We start from the raw sequence: 15,756 nt of genomic DNA, 5'->3' as shown, positions 1-15,756 counted from the left end.
ATATTCCAATAATTATAGGGTAGGAAAGAGTAGACGGGACTTTTTGCGCATATCCTACTGTACCATTCATTCAACACAGGTATTAGCACTCATCGAGTTCGACTTGCTTTTCTTTCATCCACTGGATTTAATTTAAGCTATTAATTTTTGAAAATATTTTGAATTTATGGCCTAATTATATATAAATTAGAGCTGCGCTGGTGCATATATTTACCCAAATGGACCAAAATATAACCAAATGATTCTAAAAGTTTTGACAAAATTAGTTTTAAACGTACGACTCTTTTTTCAATTCTAATCGGGTATGCCCTTTAGAAAAATCTTGAACCACACACATTTTAGCAAATAAAACGACAATTGTTTCATTTTTTTATGGGGAGGGAGGTGGTGCCGGTAAAGGACATGTATTGCTTGTGGCAGTTGTGCTATACTCTCATTTGTTATAATAGGTAATACTCCATATTGATATAAAATGAAAGTTTCCAATTACACTGTACATAGCTTCTATCACGCATTTTGACCCGTGCGATAGTTTAAAACAATTTTCAAAGCATTTAATGTAATTCAACCGATCATTTTTGAAATTAAATTTTCTGGATCCCCGCCTGATACGTCCGCCTTCTTGTATATTAGAATTACATGTACGTTGACCATATGTACACATTAACTTAATCGGCTATGTTATGGGACGATAACATTTTTTATCAATGTTTTTGCAGGATATGTAACAAATAACAGCCTATTTGTGGGTTTTTGCACTGATTATTTGAGATAATTTGCCGCCATCTTTTATGCATTCCACACACCACTCACAGTTTCTTTATTTGGTGTTCTGTGTGTATGGCGACAAATTGGTAAATTTGCACCACTCACCCCTTGTAGCTTTATCCTGATTACATTTTATCTGGCTAAGTGTAATGTAGTAGTATTAAATACACACATCTTTGTTTGCAGTGCTTATTTACATCTTTAGAGATTTACTTACAAAAAAAGTAAACATTTGTATGACTTATATGTAATTATTGTCAATTTTGGTGCGGTGGGGGGTAGGGGGGTAGGAAACTACAGAGAAACTTAACTTGGCTGTGAAACATATGCTTTTATTCTTTCTTGTTGATATATCAATGAATGAATTATAACAAAATATATGTACAAAAATTAATTTTGAAATATTCATGCACAATCAAATAAAGGGTTTTACTGTTCTCTGCACAAGTATCGGCAATGTGAACAAATTGGCACCCTATCACCCCTACCTTTAATTGTAGAGAGTAGGTATCCTTCTATATTGAAAACAATTCCAAAAGTAAGACTCATAATAAGTTGTTTACTGAGGAAAAGGAAAAAAATTGTATTTATTGATAATTCCGTATGATGTGATAATATATCAATGATTTGTTTATAATCATAGTACTAGTGTATCACTGTATGCATACATAAAAACGATAAGTAATGCTTATATTTATTAGTGAAACAGGACAGATTATTTATATTTACATGTAGATTATTTAGATACATGTACTAATCTTCATGCGGGGATCTAGAACGGAGGGGGTCAGGGGATCTGGACCCCCTCCTCGGGAAAATTGGAGCTTATTAAATTTACATAGTAAAATTTTTTAAAATTGGCCTAGGACCCCCTACAGAAAAAATTAGCTACGCTTATGAAGTTCTCTACCATAACCGCATTTTTACACAAAAGGGGTGAATAAACCCGGGTTTTAAACTATTACTGGTGGTGAAATACCTTAGGGTTCAAACGCATCAGGTGGAAATGCACCAGGGCAAACAAAATCACTTAGATCCGCGAAGCACACTGCATTATTACTAGTCTACTTAGATATTCTGTGTAAAAGTAAATACAAATAATTATTTAGTTAGTTAGGGAGAAGTGAACATAGCATTTATTTGTATATAAGAGCATGTACGTATGATTTTTATTTAGAACAGTTTGATGTCGCTAGGATACATATTTTCAGATCCTTGATTTGATTGGTTAATTTAGATATTGAATCTCGAATTTCGAATCTCGAATCTCGTATTTCGAATCTCGTATTTCGAATCTCGAATCTCGAATGATCCTTCTCGGCTTTCGTAGTTATGGGTATTGGCAAGTCTTTTGGATAGATTCTGAGTGACAATGGGCCAACAGGCATCTCCTGTTGCCTTAGCTTACCTAAACGATCACAATGTGAGACATTGTTACAGTTTAAAGTGGCTCACTATATCTTGAAAAAGTTTCTCAGATAAATAAAACACTTCTCGCTTATAAAAGATTTCATTATGCATAAGACTCATATTAGTCAAAAAGGCGAGATATAAGCATTTTTAAGAGACAAAAAGTTTGTTTTTTTAAATCGGTACTTTTGAATAAAAGGCTAAGGCAAATTTGAGTTCGTGATCTGTGGCTTATACCCGATACTAAAAATCACTTAACTTTGCATATGATGACATTCAAACAAATTAATCGATACAAACAATTTTACATAGCATTTAAATCGCCATATTTTGTTGTTTTGTTATAGATAGTATATAATGAATGGAGCTACCTTAAAGACAAAATTAAGATCTAACTTGTTTAAATCCCTTCTTAAACTTAAGTGTAAGATATATCAATTAATGTTCCATCGTTTCTTTGTGTCTTTCTTAAAATTTTAACGTAAGGGAAAAAGTTGCGTGATCTTACGTGGAGTTTGTAAATTTTAGTTACGATAATCAAGACTGCAGACTATACTCACACACTGCAGCAAAGATTTGTACTAATATTTCTCCATCATATATATATATATATATATATATATATATATATATATATATATATATATATATATATATATATATGCATTTTAAATATTGTTTGGAAGACAAAACGTTCCTTAATTTTAACTGTACGCTCTATATAAAAGTTTAACAAATTCAATGATTTTATTTTCCTAATATGGACTTTCAAGCAAACTTCAGTCTACATCAAGGAAATAAAAAAGCCTGTGAATACCACATTCTTTAAAACAGTGCCACCTAGTACTTATACGGAAACATTTTCCATATATTTTTTAATTTCGCCACTCTTGTTTTATTTTATTTTGATTTTTTTTCTCAAATCAAAGCATCAAACGACTAAACAAATTGTTTGCTAAGCTTGTATATTTTTTTCAAATATTTTTTTTTAGAATAAATACATCAAACTTACTTAGGTTTATATATTACATATGACAAAGAATTCAAACACGAATCCTATAGATGTACACATTAGTTGTAGTAATACATGTATAATACTTTTAGTTAAAGAATCAATTAAAGTAATATTAGTATATAGGCAGTTTTATTTAATTGAGTATTATCTGACAAAATCATTATATTTGTAGAATGCCTACCTATTCTGTGAATTCCACAACAGCTGTACCTGTGTCGTCTGCTGCCAATGATCTGTGCATCCAAATTAATAAAGGAGTTCTTTGGGGATTGTGGGTTTATGCGGTATAGAAAGAAATAAAGAAAGACAGACAGAAAGACAGATTAGAATTTCAAATGTTTCCACAGTCTCTTTTATTTCGCAAGAATACACCTACATTGCCCCGTTATCCTAAAAAATCAATCAAATACCACATCTAGATCGTTTTATGCATGTATATTTAATTTACAGATGTTATTCTTTGCTTACAGATAGTAGCAATACTTATTATATCTTTGTTTGAGAAAAGGCGATATAAACCTGAAATTTGCTTTGGGAGACCTGGACTACCTTTGTAAGTACCTGTTACTATTATCAATCGTATCTCTCTGTAGAATGTTTTGTTTATGTGTTCAAGTATGTTTGTGGTTATTACATGTATATTCAGTTGTGCTAATTACTTTATGGAAGTAAAAACATGCATGAGTGTTAGAATGTAACATTTTTATGAAGCATAACTTTGAATAATGCATAATCAAAAATAAAACTAAAAAATCTTTTTTTATGATTGAAACTAGGGATGTCAATGTAACTCGGTTGGCTTAGTCGATTACATGGAGGCTTAAGTCGAGCGATAGTCAAGGACTCGATATTTATTTGAAAATGGGTGTCCTTTTCAAAATAAATAATGCTACTGTCATATACACCTAATCTTAAAATCAAAAGCTTATGATAATAAATCTATGTACTAAATGTATTTGATATATTAAAATAAATTGAAAAGTATATTATTCAAATATCGGTTAGAAAATGTCATGGCTTTTCCTTTTTTTTTCTTGTGACGCTTACATATAATTGAGCTCCAAATCATCTTAATAGGCAAATCAAATATGACCTGTTTCATGTTAATTTAATAATTGTCCGTGTCTTATCAATAATCTACGATTAATGATTATAAAAACAAACGCCTTGACAAAATCATTGATGATTGAATTTTTGATTATGCAAACATCTAATCCAATAAATAACTGATAAAAAGAAACACAAATTGTTCTCAAGTACATTTCTGCCCATGTAAATCAAAAGAAATCAATTATTAGCCCCTTTACAAATACACCAGGCACACCGATGGAAAAGAGTTTAACTTACGGATTAAACATGTCGAGAAGAGAAAGCTGTTCTGTTTTGGGGGGGTTTTACATTCGTAGCCAAAAAACTGCCGCTTTAAGGAAGATAAGTAATATTTTTTAACTCTATTCACGTTATTACAACTAATCGACTATGAAAATTTTAGAAGATGATCGGTGTGACCGAGCGAAAGTCGAGTACTCGAGTACTCGTTTACATCCCTAATTGAAACTTAAAAACTGATTAAATGTATTTTTCTTAATTATAAAAACGAACAATTTTTTATTTCACACATTCTGCATACATACAATACATTTTTATGATGCTTTAAATATAATAATTCAGAAGTGCAAATTTCATTTGAGAGAGAGAGAGAGAGAGAGAGAGAGAGAGAGAGAGAGAGAGAGAGATTTACTAAACTTAAAGATAAATTGTAATAGAAGTGTGTGTAGATAACAATATCTTATTTCAAAATTGTATCCTACATTACACAAGCATTATCATTACAGGCCCATCAATTTTTTGGACGGTACATCTAATTCAATAGCCAATGCTGCAGCGTTTGGGTGTACCCTTCAACATATAGTATCCCTGTTGTTCTTTACGGAATTTAAAGTAGATAATTGGATGTACTGTAAGTAATGTACGACAACAACAATACTTATCAAAGTGTAGTTAAGTTAAACATGTATTTATTCTCACAAGTCAAATAAAAGAAATTAAAGAAAAAGAGTTATGCTTACTGACCGTGAGCCAACTTAATGAACTTTTAACATTCTCATAAATTTAATAATTACTATTCATCAATCCATTAATAAAAAAAAAACAATTTCTTTAGATATTTGGAGGCATAAAAAATGACGATGATTTTCTGATAAAACATGTTGTTTTTGCTTTAAGCATGAATCAAAAATAATTCTTTATTTTCTTATATTTACATTTTTTTGCAAATTATGTCGAGAACACTGCTCCATACATCCTTTTTTGTGATGACATAGAAAGCCGCTTTAACATGACGTAACAAAATAGTTAACAGTGTTGCAAGTATTTGATTATCATAATAAAAAAAGAGGACACTACTTTTGTCAAGACCACCCCTTTTTAAATATCATAAAGTGAAACGGTAAAGACATTTCACTTGAGATAAAAACGACTGAAGGTTGAGGGAATAGTCTACTTTCGTTAAAGTCACAGAACGGTTGGAAATATAAAACAAAACGATTGAAAGTTGCGTTAGAGTCTACATGGGCATTGTCAGTGAAAATACTATCGCAGAATCAGATTTAAGAGCATTATGATTTTTCTCGGACATTATAAGGGAAAGCTATTCTAGATTCTTTTACGAAACAAAACTACAGAGACCAGAAAAGAAAGTGTTAAATTTGACCGAGAATGGACTACACAAGAAAGGTATGCGATATTGTGTTTTGCGATTTCGATCAAGAATTGCTTTAAGAGTAAGAAATTAACTATTATTTAACTGACATAAAACACTTCGTCAAATGCAATTGTATTTTCAAGCCGATATATTGTAAAAATAAAATTGAATGAATAAAACTTAATATAGCAAATTACAGATAGACATACGGTTTTTTTCCTTTATGCCTAAATTATAATTTATTACGAAACAAGGTATATTGTATGTTATAGTGTAAGTCAGTTAGTCTGAGTACATAGAGAAAGCAATGACGTAGATTATTTATACATTATTTTGACCTTTTGACCCAGGATGGTGTTATGCAGGAAAAACAGGTAATTGCGCAAACAGTATCATAATGTGGTTACAGTACTGATATCTCTCAAAATCGGTCTCGGGTAAAGTCTCGGGTAAATCAAATAGGGAAATCAATGGAATTGTTTTAAATGCGATATATGCCTCAGACGCTTCTGTGTGAAACAATATCAGACAGTTCTTGTCACTAATGGGTCTCGAAACTCTCTGATTTTTTTTACACATAAATGTTTTGGCATATATCCATTACATATTTCCCTATTGTCATAGAAACCGGTAAACATCCAATACGTTATTGCTTTACTAGAAATGAAAAACAATTAGAACCCGGTCCATTTCAAATTATCATCGGTCGTTCGTATAATAAACAGTTTATTGCATGAACGTTCGGGAGATATGAAGAGTTTTCACTGGGGAATAACTTTTTATGTTTCCCTCACAATCATGCAATAAATGTATATTATATGAGGGAAAAACACTTGCAAGTGTAAATTTATAAATAGGAAAATATTCTAAATTTAAAAGCTTAAATATACGACAGCTTTCTTTACTAAATAATAATAAGGTAGATCGAAAGACTAATATGTTGACCACTCAGGCTTCTAAAAATAGAACATGAATTATTTATGAGAACGAGAAACGTTCAACGAGTTGACTTATAGTCAGAATGCATTGCGAGGCTGATCGTGTGCATCTGATAATGATTTGACTTATATATATTGTAAAGCTATAGTAACTTGAAGTACACATGTATTATTATTTATTGCAGCATTGGTGTTGTTCCTGTTCTCCTTTATTGTTGCATTGAGTTTTTATCCAGTATTTGCCTGTTTGAATTCACCATCAAGGGTATTTGGTTCTCTCGTTGGATTTTTATATACGTTACTTCTGTAAGTTATACAGTTTACTTCATTAGCTCAATTAAAGATGTCTTTGCTTGTTTTACTTTCCGATTGCCGAATTTAAAGAAGATATGTAATTAAGCCAAGTTAGATCATCCACAGGAATTTAAAATTGATTGATTTTTAGTACGTCAAAGTAATAAATGCATCTTATGTTTTTTGTAGAACATTGATGATGTTTGCTAGGAGTTATTACTGTACAAATAAAAATTGGGTGAGGAAATGTGTTTTAGCAATGAAATAAGTTAGGAAATATATTAAATGTAAAAAAATGCGTAGTTTTCAATTGGTTCACTTACCAAATGGGATCATGATTTCAACAAACTCGAATCTATTCTACTTGAGAATGCTTAGTTACATCTTTTCTGGCCATATGGTATTTGTGAAGAAGATTATTTAAAGATGCAAGCAAATGTTTACATGTAATAATTCTCCCTTTGAATAAGAGCGTGGCCCTTCCTTTAAACAAATTTGAATCCCCTTCACCTAAGTTTGGTTTAAATCGGCCCAATGGTTCTGGAGAAGAAGTCGAAAATGTAAAAAGTTTAGAGACGGACATACAGACGGACGCCGGATAAAAAGTGAGCAGAATACCTCAATTGAGCTTTATTTCAGCTCAGTTGAGCTAAAATCAAAAATGGAAACGCAGATAAGCTTGCCGATAGACTGACAACGTTATATGATGCGGAAAGCTCGATTGGGCCTCTGTTTAAAACCAAAATATTCTATGCCTTGAATCATGACAGTTTTCTTTTTATTAATGCCGTTTATATTGCATGACCTATGTACATATAGCGTTGTACAAAAAGCAAACATAATCTGATGATACATGTAAATTTTTGTTAGCAAACTGAAAACATGAATCATGTTTCAATTTCCGAAAATTCTTCCTGTAAAAGTATATTTAGAAAATGTGTTTGATCAGCTATTTAAAGCTAATGGTATATTGATGATATTCTCAGATATTACAAAATGGGGGGCACATGTTCTTCTCAGAGTAACCAAATGCTTAAAAGATATTTTTTCTTCATTAATCCTGATTAATAATGTAACACTTGTGTGCTTTTTCAATGAACATATTTTGTTTGATGATGTATTAACTAGGATCTTTTGGTAACGTTTTCAGTACTGGGCCATTTATGCTGTTACACTTATCAGTGAAATCTACATTATGATTTTGTTTACTTACCGATTTTTCACAGCAATCTTCAAAAAGGCAAGTTTGTAAGAATATACTTATTTACACGTGTATCATTTTTTCAAAATTATAAAAACAAGACTAGTGGGTAAAAAAGTTGATTTTTAAACTTTTTGAAGCACAACGAAGTCCTAGTAAAGATAGATCAGATACAACATGTTAAGGAACTTTTGGTGAAGCCCAAATCGCACACGGATACGAATGATATCAGGTGTGATTATTATGTATAATTTCCTAATTTTAGTCTGTGACTAATATTTTTTTTGCATTTTGTACTCCCACTTTCTGATAACAGTCATGTACTGAATAGTTCATCTTGACAGAAAATTAGCATTGCCTTTTACAATTTGAAAATGTACATGTATTAGTCAGCTAATATGTGGCTTTTTATAAACCAACTTAAGATACGTTTTAAGTTCACATTAGTTACATTATGATAAGTAATCATTCAATCATTTTACAAGTGTTCAAAAGCTCTAAGAACAGTTTCAATACAATATTTCATTTTAAATTTTAGACAAAAATTTGTTTCGTACTCGGAGACCGTTTTGACAGAAGCAAAGCTATGTTGTCTTCACAAAAGTCTGTATCGGTGTACAACAAGGACTCTTGCCATCAATACCATTGTCCTACTTGTGTTCTTCTATGTAATATTATATATTTTTTTCTTGTATATGAAGCTAAGATTCGTTTTGTTGTTTAATTTTGTTTATGAAAAATCAAAACACTTTAAATATATAATACATAGTGACTTTGTATCAATTTTATTTTATTGTAGAATGTAATTGTTACTTTTGCGGTTGGAGAGGAGTTTGTGAGATTCTTAACTGCAACATTGGTTTCAAACATTTCTCCCAAAACTAATTTGTATCAACATATCACTGTCTTTTTAGACGTAATAAACGGTATTTAAATTTTAAATGGACATTTTTTAATCTAATATATTTCATCGCAATTGTACATGTAAGTATAAGTAAACTATGTTATTGAAAGTAATACATAGTTGTACATTTTTATTACTTTTAAAAAAGGGAAAGAATAAAACATAACTAATGTTAACAATAGTTCTCATTTAATCATATCTCAGCTTGCCAGATGGTTCAATAGTGAATAAGTGAGGACATGGTCATATTTTTATCTAATATTACAGTGTCGTTGATAATCGGCAACATTCTGTCTGCTGTTTATCTGATTACCAACATGGTCCTTATCTACCGATCTCAAAGAGATCATCTGGTGAAAAGATGGAGAGGAGACAAATCTTTTATTCCCACTCAATGCAAACTTAATCATTCAGAAATTCTGGTAAGTGTTATTTTTACTAAAATGAATTGTATGCAATATAATCTGAAAACTTATATCACTTGTAAAAGCTGAAATTAAGTTATCATTTCTCTTTATTCTCCAAAAACAGTTACTTGAGGGATAGAAAACTAGTCATGCTCCACGACATTAAGGAATTTTAAACACTTGAACCCGTTACCTCAGTAATATGTATATTATATAAAGATCTTTAGCAACGCATTTTTATGAAGAACAATTACAACCCGATCTCTAACAAACAAAAAAACATGAAAAAAAATTAAAAAAATTGAAAAAAGTTAGTTACATTTTGAAATGTTGTCTTCCTCAGTAGAACATTGCATGGAATTTGCTAAACTTGTGCTTTAGTAGATCATTCAGGGGAACTTTTTGTATTAACAAACCAAAAATTGACCAAAGATTCTAACCTATTTAATATTATTATCATTGCTAGTTTATATGTTGGTCATGGTAAATTTATTATATGGAGGATATCTATATTGTGTGATTTTATATTTGCTTTATCTAACGAGTTGAAATAGTGTATATATTTGCAAGGCTTGTCGAGCGAATATAACCATTTCAACGAGTTGGATAAAGCAAATATATAATTTGAAAAAAATAGATGTTCTATATTTCTCACACAGTTTGATTTATATTATAAAGCTATTGAGACAACCCCATATAGGACTCGAATTATTTTTTTCAAAGAGTAAACGATGATGCAACATTGGGTTTATAATTTATGCGGTTAGATGCGGTTATTGTGACTTTGCGCAATACCATTTAGTACGTCATTTCAGAGATAAATTGTTTTAATGTAAAGTTTCACTGAAATAAACCTTGAAATAAAATATTTTTTTTTATCTCTAACAGTTAATAATTTTTTCTTAGAGCTTTATTACTTAATTAATTGGAAATTCTGATCCGAAGACTCTGATAATCAAGTTTGTTGACATACATACGTTAACAAAGTTGCAAATGCTCATTAGTTTGAATTGACTCGAACGAGTTGTTGATGTTTTATAAAACAAATTCTATCCTAATGATTCGCTGTTATGTGGAAAATGCTAGAAAATCTTCGAAAATAGGTCACTGAAGCATTGAAACGAGACAAATAGTTCGGACCGGACATATTTGATAAAGCATCATCCGTTTCATAAAGCTAAGGATTATCACATTGGTAATATACACCACACGTATGAGATAGAGCAGTTAACTTTTTCCTGGGTCTACAATATGAGGGATAAAAAAACTGTCATCTTCTGGCAAATTGAGTCTAAAAAATCAATCATCGGTTTGCAACGCTTTACAAATTTACCTGTATCTGTTAAATAAGTTTTTATGCATTAGACAGTTAAAGGTGACATGCTTGACTGCTGCATATTTCGTGCCTCGGACACAATACAATATCTGACAGGATTTACATTTTCCGGCTTATCACTGTTACAGAGCTGTGCATTCCATGAAAACTATAAACGTTCTTAATCTGAGCGCGAAGTCTGACACCCTAGCACTATTTCTTTTCGAATAAAAAAGTTCATATACATATAGGTCCGTGCAATTTGGAGCTCGGTATAAAAACAACATACGGTGACTCTAAATACCTATTTATATTCCGGAGTTGGATTTCAACGGGCAATCGGAAATATCATGACGACTAATTTTTTTAATACCTTCATGTCAGCTTTAAGCGATTTGTTACACAGATTTTTTTTCTGTGTATCTCAAAAAAATGTATGTATTCTAATACCAATGGATTATAGATTAAGTGTTAAATCTAGGTACCCTTATTCTTATTTTAACTAGGAATTTATTATCATTCCATAAATAAAAAACTAATATATACGACTACATTACATACATTTAACAAAACACAACCAACAAACAGCTCTATCTCAGTGTTATCTTCGTATATTTTGAATAAAACCCAATCATTTCATAATAAAATCAACGTCGATTCCAGGTAATTTTCAATTTGATTATATATTTTTTTTAGGTCAAAAGTTTAATGTATGCTGGAAACCAGGTTTCATATCTTCTTGGTGGTAAGATTCACTGTTTCATCACTTATTCATTGCTTGCGGAAAAGAAATTATTTATGGCGACTTTTCACAGGAACTTATCATGACATTGAAGCCAATACAACCATATATCATTATCATAAATTATAGTATAAGACAACTGTCTATTGTTTCGCATACTTCCAGGTTACCTACTTTCCCAGATTGTGATTGTTGTCTTCTGCATCTTCTTAGCATATTGTGTTATTTTGCCGATAATAAAAAAGGTTCCAAGTGTGTTCCTGTATCCTGTGGAAGTTTTCTTGTAAGTATAATACATATGTTTACGGATAAATTTCACTTCAAACGCCTCTTGTACTTTCTCGGTGTTACTTTTACATTTTAACAGGCCTGGAGTGTTGTTCATGTTCGGTCTTCAATTCCTTCTGCGATTCATCAGCGGTCGTATATTCCTGCAGAATCATTTCGTCAGTCGTCAAAGCGGAACAGACATGGAAAAAGTATTGGCTCTTGATAACAGGTATATGTATTTTTGCTTTATATGTGTAGAAAAATTAGTTTCAGCTTGAAAATGTTTTTTCATTACTTATGACCTGATTTATGAATTACGGCATTTAGTGGAATACGATAATGCACTTAATTAGTATCCCATTATCAGTTTTCCTGACAGAAGTTTGCGGCTCAACATAGACGCTTTCATGGAAGGCTATTGCATTAACATGTCTTTTAAATTACCCAAAGAAAGTTGTGTCTCCTTGGCTACAAAAACACTTCAGCTAATCAGGGCATGTTCGGATTTCTTCTAAGTACTGTAGATTCCTTTATTTTACACGATTACTAATTCCGCGATTAAACTGTTTTTCATAAAACGCGAGAATATTGAATCGCAAATGCAGAATTTTTATCATTATTTATTAGAGTTTACATGCGTCCGAAATAAAAGCAAGGTTTTAAAATCTACGAGACTTGATTCTCGCGATTTTACTCGGATATTAATTCCTCGCTTTTAATTAAGAGTTTACAGTAAATCAATTTTCTGATTTACATTAGAACCTTTGGCAAGACATTTAGATTCATTGACTAAATACGTAATAATGATATTGTGTGCATTGTCTTATATTTGTAATCGATGCAAGTAATCGTGAAATTTTAATACAGATACTAACAATATATAGTGGTTGTTTTACAGACGGGTATACCAGAACCTGTCATTTTTCCTGTTTTTCTACTACATCCTGACTGGATTGTACCGATGTACATACCGTGTGCTGACTTCTATGTTCATAAGTTTATTCTACATTGCACGTATGGATAAACCACTACTTGTTTCGGGATTTGAACAGTTTGACATAGGTATGTTTAAATGTATTGTAGAATAAGTTTTAGTGTCTTAATTCATATACGGAAGTAAATCTGTATTTTAATAAATGATGAATGACTTTGAAGAAACTGAAATGTTATATTTTGGCTGTTTTTTTAACTGTTTCAGTGTATGCTCATGTGACGACACACTTTTTAGATCACAAATTAGAAAAGTCCAATTTGACATAATTTAAACGAGTAGAGTGTACTTTTATTACTGGAATACAAATACGATTAAAATTGCAGCTGTAGAAGAATTCATTTTTTACTAAGAATTGTAAAATGTTTTTTTATCTTAAGGTTACATGACCTATCTGGGGTTTTTGGAGGTCGAACTTCAGCATTGCCACCCAGTTGTAGTCGTGAGCTGTGATTTGATGCTGAAATCTGCAAATGCATTGTCAACAAAACAGGAGACAAGTTTAGAGTCGCCTTCGTCGGAAAATAATAAACGAGAATTGTCCAATATGTACACACATAGAATTAGAAACAAGTGGCAAAAGATGATGACATTAGTCTCCAATTCGAATCTTTGCAAATATTCAAAAACTAATAATTCTTTTGAACAGCAAATTTCCCTCAAAGTTGTTTAATTTGATAATTTTGATGATGTATCATATTTTTCAAGACTGTGCACCTATGATATATACATATAAATCATGCATGAACAACACGAAATATAAATTACGATGATTAAAATAGCTTGATTAAATGTATTTTACAATGAGATACCTTTGAGAAAAATAGTGTTGTTAAAAATAAGCGGGAGCACTAGAGTACGATGTAAGAAACCTATGCGTGTTCTAATTTTTTTAGTTAATTTTTTACCTTCGAACTATCGTACATGTAGTACACCTTGGAAAAAATACACATTTAGTAACTAAAATAGAAGAATATATAATTGGATAATATGATTTAAGGTATTTCACTCCTCATTATTTTAATTTCACTGCGCAGATGATCATTATATTATGAATGAATATGATTTTGTTTATTTAATCATCACAGAGAGATTATTATTTCATCATTACACAACATTTATAAGAAAAAAAATTTTAGTTCGAGAAACAAACAAGTTTTTAGTGGAACTATTTTTTTTCATGCGGAAGGTATTTTAGACGAAAATAACAGAAACAAGCAATTTCATGAATTGTCAATGTACATTTCTTTTTTATACTTTATTCATTATTCATAATATTAACATTTGATTTGTTTGTAACATATTCTATAGGTTCTGTGAGACATGTACAAAATCCAATCTTGAGAGAGTGATAAACGTTTAGCATAAAATTTTGAAAATGTATAGAACATGTCTGAATTTTTAAGCCACATTTTGCGAAAAGTTTACCGTTTTAGCCCTATATCACGTTCAGAAGGCGGGATTGTGTCCGGTTGATTAAGTGGACATGTTGTCTGTAGAGTGTGTAGAGTGTGCTATAACTGTTCATGAGTCTCTTAGGTTTGCACATGATCAGTGTATTCTTCAATCAATGCTCGATTTGCTCTGTCATTCCTTTTTCATCTGGCATATAATGTAGCGCGTTAATACCCTTATCGTTCTCCACTTGACATGTTTCTATTCCAAAATCAAAATCTACTGGGATTGACTCCTAAACGTCAATTGAAAATTTCCAGTATATACTTTCAGTACAATGGCGTGTATTCTCATTTCCTCCTTGCTTATGAGGATTTTTTGACCAATATCTATTGAAACAATTTAAAAAAAAGTTTCAATATGTAATATTTCCCTTGAAAATATTTTATCAAAACAATAGCAACTACACGTACCAGAAATACTATCATACACAATCATCACATTGCAACAAGATCCTTCTGTCGACCATGCAGATACATTACAAGGCCCATTTTTAATATATATATTTTTTAAGTCAAGAAAGAAACATTACCGGATTTCAAAACATACTTTGAGATTACGCATCTTTATACATTCTGTCTTTGTTATTTAAATTTACAGTCAATTTAACAAGAGGTTAATTTTCTTACATTTGAATATAGATGTAGATCTTCAGTTGGTTGCCTGATTTGTGGTCTTCATACTTTCTTACTAAACATTTCATTAAAGCTATACACGCTATAATTTGCGTCAATTTTGAATAAAGGGGAAAATGTATGTGTTTGATTACTAATAAAAGTTACCTTTATTCTGTTAATTATAATACTCAATTCGATCACGTAACAAATATATCAAATATTAAACAATAAAAAATATTTATTTTCCTACCAGGAAAGTAATGCCTCCTCGTGAATATCAATCTATCACGTGATATCGACAGCTAAATTTAGCCTATCATACCAAAACTGGTGAAGGGTCAACATCTTCATAATTGGGATAGTTTCACAAAGGAAAGGATATTTTCAGTAAAGCATAAATTTGTCAGATATACGAGTACAAACAAAAGAAAAAAAATACAAGCCTGTGAGTAGATATGAATACTTCCTTTAAAAAAATGACGTAGACCTGTGTTTTTCCCCTATGTGCTATTTATAGATCCTATAAGTGTTAATGCAGAAGTAAGGGTATCGTAAATGGCAAGCGTATTTTACTCATTATACATGTATGTATTTCAAATTAACAACTGTTAAGCATATTAAAAATCAAGTTGGGTATTTAATTAGGCAAACAATAACGACCACCTAGTTCTCCGCGGACATGCGCAATGAGGTCGGTTTGCTCTTCCTTCATCAATATTCATGAA

The 15,756-nt window shown here is 31.0% G+C and overlaps 1 protein-coding gene across 1 annotated transcript in view; it reads left to right on the top strand.

The window, feature by feature from the left end:
- Nucleotides 1-15,116, top strand: part of LOC128187568 (stimulated by retinoic acid gene 6 protein-like) — a 36,393-nt gene extending 21,277 nt beyond the window's left edge. Inside the window, exons 2-16 of the mRNA XM_052857984.1 lie at nt 3,366-3,477; nt 3,664-3,746; nt 5,029-5,153; nt 7,021-7,141; nt 7,319-7,367; nt 8,280-8,369; nt 8,471-8,562; nt 8,869-8,998; nt 9,130-9,256; nt 9,502-9,656; nt 11,653-11,701; nt 11,864-11,981; nt 12,066-12,197; nt 12,867-13,030; nt 13,340-15,116. Coding sequence (XP_052713944.1) covers nt 3,367-3,477; nt 3,664-3,746; nt 5,029-5,153; nt 7,021-7,141; nt 7,319-7,367; nt 8,280-8,369; nt 8,471-8,562; nt 8,869-8,998; nt 9,130-9,256; nt 9,502-9,656; nt 11,653-11,701; nt 11,864-11,981; nt 12,066-12,197; nt 12,867-13,030; nt 13,340-13,632 — 1,839 coding nt within the window. The 5' untranslated portion in view covers nt 3,366 and the 3' untranslated portion in view covers nt 13,633-15,116. The remainder of the gene's footprint in view (nt 1-3,365; nt 3,478-3,663; nt 3,747-5,028; nt 5,154-7,020; nt 7,142-7,318; nt 7,368-8,279; nt 8,370-8,470; nt 8,563-8,868; nt 8,999-9,129; nt 9,257-9,501; nt 9,657-11,652; nt 11,702-11,863; nt 11,982-12,065; nt 12,198-12,866; nt 13,031-13,339) is intronic.
- The last annotated feature ends 640 nt before the right edge of the window (nt 15,117-15,756 follow it).

The sequence above is a fragment of the Crassostrea angulata genome, chromosome 6 (genome assembly GCF_025612915.1).
Source record: "Crassostrea angulata isolate pt1a10 chromosome 6, ASM2561291v2, whole genome shotgun sequence".
NCBI lineage: Eukaryota > Metazoa > Mollusca > Bivalvia > Ostreida > Ostreidae > Magallana > Magallana angulata.
The sequence above is the reverse complement of the archived record's forward strand: the minus strand, read 5'-3'. Positions and strand labels throughout refer to the sequence as shown.